General features: G+C 44.0%; 1 protein-coding gene across 1 annotated transcript in view; it reads left to right on the top strand.

Moving 5' to 3' along the window:
* Positions 1 to 6,693, top strand: part of RNASEL (ribonuclease L) — a 13,813-nt gene that overhangs the window by 5,440 nt on the left and 1,680 nt on the right. Inside the window, 3 exon segments of the mRNA XM_007450125.1 lie at positions 1,157 to 1,242; positions 2,461 to 2,666; positions 3,458 to 3,590. Coding sequence (XP_007450187.1) covers positions 1,157 to 1,242; positions 2,461 to 2,666; positions 3,458 to 3,590 — 425 coding nt within the window.

The following is a 6,693-nucleotide window of genomic DNA, read 5'->3' as shown; positions in this document are numbered from 1 at the left end:
CTTTTCCTTTTTTTTTTTTTTTTTGGCTGCACCATGCGGCATGTGGGATCTTATTTCCTCGACTAGAGACTGATCCCCTGCCCCCTGCAGTGGAAGTTTGGAGTCCTAACCACTGAACCAGCAGGGGATTCCCTAGGCGTCTCTTCCTTAAGGAAAACTTCTCCACCCTCCCCACACACCCCTCCCACCCCAGCCATGTAGCTCTTCTTGTGATACACTTTTAGGGCATCCTGCACTTTTGGCTAGCATTTTCAAAATTGCAATTAATTTAATGTTTATTCTCCTTAAGTATCGGTCTCCTTGCCCAGAGACTCTGAACTCTGTAGGGCCAGGACTGTGTTCTCCTTCCTCACCATCATTCTTTTCCCCTCACTAAACACTTGTTGAATGATTTAATGGGTTCCTTTTTGTTAGACTCTGAGTTTCCTCACAACTGTGATGTCTAAGTTCATAATGAAAGGAGTTTGAGAAGCACACAGCTGTACTGGCCATCATCCTATGTGGGGTCACCCAGCCTTCCTCTCAGACTCCTTTAAGCCACCTCTTCGAGGACAAATTACTGACTCGCCCACCTTTCATTTTGTTCCTGACCTCTCTCATCCATGCATCCCTCTTTCTGAGGACTTAGTGGCTTCCTTTAAGGGAGGAAGATTCTGAAGGGGACAAGGAGGCAGTGACTCATTACAAGCACATGGTTTATTCGTGGTAACAGATTACAACGTCTTAGTGGGCAGTGACTAGTGGGCTTGATTTGGTGGAATGCTATGCTTAAGGTGGTCTTGGATTTGGATCCTTGTTTAGTTGTTCTTTAGCTATAGGATGCAACCTTAACTCCTGCCAGCAGCTTCTTTACAAATCTGTGCTCTTTGACCCCAGGAGTTGCATGACTGGGGAGCTGGTTATACTTATCCTCATGCTTCCCCACCCCTTGGCTTGGAACAAATAAAATGTAAGTCCTGCTCTTGTCAGATACCTAAGAGATCAAATGATGCAGTGCACATGACAGTGTTTTGAGAAGCAAACAACAAAGCAGATATGAGCTTATCATTGTCTTCCTCAGAGATGATAGATTGTACATTGTGTTACAGACTTATTTAAATTAATTACAGCATGGAGAATGAGGATTTTCAATGCATCTCTACAAACTATCCCTTAGATTCCAAGAATGGTGCTTGCCTGGCAGATTTCGATAAAAGCATCAAGTGGACTGGAGATCCACAGGAAATCGAGAGAGATCTAGAGGTAATTTCTACAAACAATTTACTTTTCCATCTTTCTGCTTCCTTCTTTGTTCATTACCTTACTCCCTGTGGCCAGTTAGAGGATGTTCTTACTTCAACCAGAAGGAAAGACATTTCACGGCATTTCCCTGGTACTCATTGCCTTCACTCCCTTGCAGACAGCCAAGTGGGTGTGGGGTTGGCCATCGCTGTGGCCCCTTTCTCTATCTCTTTAGAGCTCTCTCTGACCCCACAGGCTGAATAGTAAATACACTGAACATGCCACAGTTCTTCCAGAATTACCGCCAGGAGATTTTCTCCAAAATAATTCCACAATTCCTGTAGGAGGTATTTTCTGCCTAAAGACAAAGTAAATGAGATTTCTTTTCCCACTCTATTCAAACACGTGTGCCAAACTCCTAGGAGGGCCAGCGACTAAGGCCCTCTGAAGCACAGCGGAGGGATGGGATCGATCCGCAACTCGAAATAGACTAAACTTGGCTCCAAAGATTAAGATCCTGAAAGAACTGTTTCTCCAGAGAGGAGACAGAACAGAGACATACGTAGCCTCTGCAGACCACGGCTCCCAGATAGATTCTGAGGTTGTCAGGGCAGCTCTCGCCTGGAGTTTTCCAGGGTGCTGAACTTCCAACCCAATAGACAAGAACTCTCCCTCCATGCCTGGCCTTTCTGGTTCAGTGGCTCCAGATTTTAGCTCCTTCACTGACTGGTGTCCTTCCCAGTGCAGTTTCTATGCTGGCCTCCTTCCTGATCCTTCCTCCCTGCTGTGCCCGGACTCCTGGGGCCTTCACTCTATTCTGCGGGACCTGGTCTGGCTCCTTTATCTGTGGCCTGACATAGGCCCGACCCAAAGTCCCAGTTCCCAGCCAGACTCTGAGCATCCCCCTTGTTTAAAACCTTCTCCCTTTCCCCTGTTTATCTAAATTCTATCCGTACTTTGAGGTCTAGCTCAAATTCCTCTTTCTCTAAGCAGTCTGCCCTGACAACTCTGGCCTGGGATTATCTTTTGTTCCTTATAAACCTAAACCTATAAACTATACTACCTTGAAGAGTTCTCTATGCACAAGCCCATGCCTTCTCTCCCTGACCAGGCTGTGGAATCTCCTCGAGATTCTACCCGTTTTCCATTTGCTCGTAGCCTGTGCCACACCCTCCAAAGTTCCCCAAATAGAGTGATAATTCATAAGCGCTTTTGGCTTGATTTATGGCTTTTGTGTAGGCCCTGGGACTGCTGGTCCTGTACGTGGTAAACCAGGGAGACATTTCTTTTGAGAGGCTGAAGGATCTAAGAACTGAAGAGTTGATTCAACTTTCTCCAGATGAGGAAACTCGGGACATCATTCATCACCTGTTCTCCCCTGGGGACAATGTGAAGGACCATCTGAGTGGCCTGCTGGGTCATCCCTTCTTTTGGAGTTGGGCGAGGTAAGGAAAACTGAGTGTATATTACCGACCTCCAGGACAGAGACAGTGAGTGTATTAGTCAGGGCTCTTTATATATATACAAAATAAAGAAATGCCTCATGCAGTATTGGGGCTGAGAAGTTCCACTATTTGCCATCTTCAAGCTGGTGACCCAGGAAAGCCAATGGTGTAATTTAATCTGAATCCAAAGGTCTGGGAACCAGGGGAGCTGAAGATGGAGATTCCAGTAAGGGTCTGAAAGCCTGAGAACTGGGACAGCTGAGGGCAAGAGAAGAGCCATGTCCCAGCTGAAGCAACCAGGCAGAGAGGGGCGAATTTCCCCTTTCGTTCTATTCAGGCCCTCCATAGATTCGATGATGCCCACTCACATTGGGGAGGGCCATCTGCTTTACTGAGTCCACTGGTTCAAATGCTAATCTCCTCGGAAACATCCTCACAGACACACCCAGAATAATATTTAATCTGGGCCCTGTGTGGTCAGTGAAATTAACACATAAAATTATGGTGAGGTGGGCAGGAGTCAGGCTGGGAATCAGCAGACCCAGGCTTTTCTCTCAGCTTGACATTTCCTGGCTGGGTGTCATTGGAGCAGTGACTTAACTTCTCTGGATCTGGTTTTCTCCATTGAAGAATAGAAAAAGGATGAGGGAAAACAGAGAGAGAGAGAGAGAGCTCTCCCCTTATGCAGATTTTAGAGACATGTTTTTACTACTCTTATCAAAAGCCAAAATCTAATAGTTCTGTAAAGAGTGGGAAGGATGGAACAACCGTGGTGATTCTGCCATTCTCAGCCGCTACAGGACCCTTAGGGATGTGGGAAATGAATCTGACATCAAAACGAGAAATGCTAATGGCAAGATCCTCCGGCATCTGCAACCTGGAACATCTGAACTTTCCACAAGTTTTGCCCAGTGGACGACTAAGGTGTGAACAACTCCTATGGGTCTGGGAGTTATTCCAGGAATAAGAATCTGTGTCATGTGTTATGTTGGTTTTCCTAACTTTTTTATACTATGGGCCTGGCCCAGCCAAGTGGTGAGAAAGGGGATTTTCCTTTCCCTCCTCCCATCCCAGGTCCCCTCTGCCCTTTTGAGTCTCTGCTCCAGGCCAGGCCCTCCTGAGAGACTCATCCAGGCTCCTCTTTAGGATGGCCTTGTCACAGCCCAAGAGCCTTTTTCTTTTCTGTGACTTTCTCTCAAGTCTTGTTTTCTGAGCGAGGTCTGACTAATAATTCTATTTCCACTGTGACAAGAGCAGCTGATTAAATAGAGTTTAGCCCAAAGGAGGTACTCCCCCATGGGGCATTTCCATCCAGGGAGACTGGCTGCCTCTGCTGTCAGTGAACAGCCCAGCCTGTGCATCCATATACACACCTATTTTCTGTATGAGAGAACAGAAAATGAAAAAAAAAAAAAAAGAAAAAAAGATGATCTTTCAAATTCCTCCTCTTCCAGAGAAGGTCCACTCAATATAGTGGAACATAAAAATTAATCACCATTTCAGTCTAGTCAGTACTATCAGAACTTTCGTTATTATTAATGAGCAGACATCTATCAAGTACCAGTATGTGTTAGGCCCATGCAAGGTCAGAGATATACAAAACAGAGTACAGCATCCATGTGGGGCGGAGAGACCCACAGAATGATGGCTGTGGGATACATGCTGGGTACCCCAGAGACATGGGCAAAGTATTATGGGAAAATCCATAACTCTCAAGTCTTTGAGTGAGACCAGCAGCTTCTGTATCTTAAGCCTGATGTAGGACTCTTGCTTCTTCCAAACCCCTTCATTTCTGCATCTCATTTTGCTTTCCTTCCCTTGCTTGCCTCTAGACCACATATCACACTCATAATTGCTGGCTTAACGTCTCTCTTTCTTGCTACACAGTAAGTTCCACGAGGGCAGAGACCATCCGCTGTCTTGTCTGTCATTGTATTCTTGGCATGGAGTAGGTGTGCCATGACTCTTTGCTAAATGAATGTCTATAAAAGTTCAGCTAAAAATTAAACTTGTAGAAACAGACATTTGAAACCAGAGCAGATGATAGTAATAGCTAACGATCACATAGTGCTAACTATATGGCAGCTGTAGTTCTCAGGACTTTCCATGAGTAACCACAGTTAATCTTTACAACAGCCTCTGAGGCAATTAGCTCCATCTTGCAGGTGGGTAAACTGAGGCACAGACAAGTGATTTGTTTCAAAGGCACAGAATCAGTAAAGGGTGCAGCAGGATTTGAAGCTGGGCACTCTGGCTTAAAGGCCATGTGCTAACCTGTAGCTGATAGAGATTGTCATTTTCTTTTCCTTTTTAATGTCTGAGACAGAGAAACAGTACTACAGGCAACAGAAAGGAGAAATCCAACCTCAAGACTGAAGTGCTAATAAAAGTGGTTGCAAAAGTAGAAATAAGTATAGAGCACAAAGCACAGAAGAAGCAGGTGATGAAAGCTATTGTTTCCCTTCTTTTCTCACTCTCCACTCAGTGTTAAATGGAGCATTATTTTCAGACCATATAGGAAAGTCATTCTCTTGAAGGTTAATTATCTGGCCTTTACTTTCTGTTTGAAAGCAGAAGCAAGGTTTGAGAAAATGCAGTGGTGTTGGGTCAATTATCAATCAAAGCCCAAAGGTCCAGAGGCATAAGAAGGAAGGACAGAATTGAAATGAAGAGGAAAGTACAAATAAAGTGCTACATATCACTAGAGAGATAAAGGTTATGGAAGTAATGGAATGTTATCAGTCATCAGATGTGATGATACAGGCGGGTTCTAAGGTGCAAAAATGTCATTTTAAAAGGTGTTTCCAGAGAACAAGATACAACAACGAGGAACCTGGGAGACAAGGGGGTTGGAGAAAATGGGGCTGAACCCAAAGATGCAAGACTCTATCATCCAGAGAAAGGAGCCTCAGTTTTATTTATAAACATGAAAAATTATGGCAGAACTACTTTTTTATCCTCAGATAATTTACGTAAGATTTTATTCTGATTGCACTTCAAATGACAAAAAGGATGCCCAATCTACTGTAATAGAAGGTACAGAATTGAAAAGCAAATAGGAAAATAGAGATACAGAAAAAAAGATAATACAAATGAGACCAAATATTAAATATGCCAATTCCCCTAGAGAAACATTTAAAACTGGTTAAAAATAAAAACATAAAAATGTATTTAATCAACAAGGTCCTACTGCATAGCACAGGGAACTATATTCAATACCCTCTAATAAACCATAATGGAAAAGAATGTGAAAAAGAACATGTATATATATGTATAACTGAATTGCTTTGCTGTACCAGAAATTACAACATTGTAAATCAACTATGCTTCAATAAAAAAACGGGAAATAAAAAAAAAAAAGGCCACGCATTAAAGTGGCTCACTGCACAATGTTATGATGCCGTCAAGTCCACCAAATCATTTAATTGCCAAGGAAGTCGAGGCTCAGAGGTGGAACCCCAAATACTCAGGGCTGGAAAGCCAGAGGTTGGCAGAGCTGGAAAGAGAATTATGTTCTTTTGTCTCCCAGTTCATTGGTTCTCTCCCTTAAATTTCATTGACATATGTTGAATTTTGATTGACTTCAAGTCTTATCTTTTCGTTTTCATTTTCAGCTTTGTTGTCCTGTTGATTTTGGTGACTTGCCCATTTTCCTGGGCATGCAACCAGTTTTCCAGTGTGGACTCCACCTTTTCACATGGCTGCCTCTCCTCGCACACATACATGCTCAGCATTTCTCATATGTGCTCCACACATAGTACCCCCAGGCAGGCTTCTAGTCACCAGTTACTCTTCCTAAGGGACCCTCTGGCTTCATGGTTGTTGCATCTTATTCTTTTACTCCAGACTCTTTCTACCTATCAGAGCCATCTACAAGAGGAAGGCATTATTATTTTTTTATTTTTTAATTATTTTGCGGTACGCGGGCCTCTCACTCTTGTGGCCTCTCCCGTTGCGGAGCACAGGCTCCGGACGCGCAGGCTCAGCGGCCATGGCTCACGGGCCCAGCCGCTCCGCGGCATGTGGG

This window comes from Lipotes vexillifer, unplaced genomic scaffold, assembly GCF_000442215.2.
Source record: "Lipotes vexillifer unplaced genomic scaffold, Lipotes_vexillifer_v1.1 scaffold97, whole genome shotgun sequence".
In the NCBI taxonomy this organism is placed as follows: Eukaryota; Metazoa; Chordata; class Mammalia; order Artiodactyla; family Lipotidae; genus Lipotes; species Lipotes vexillifer.
Note: the sequence above shows the minus strand (reverse complement) of the source record. Positions and strands in the feature narration are given on the sequence as shown.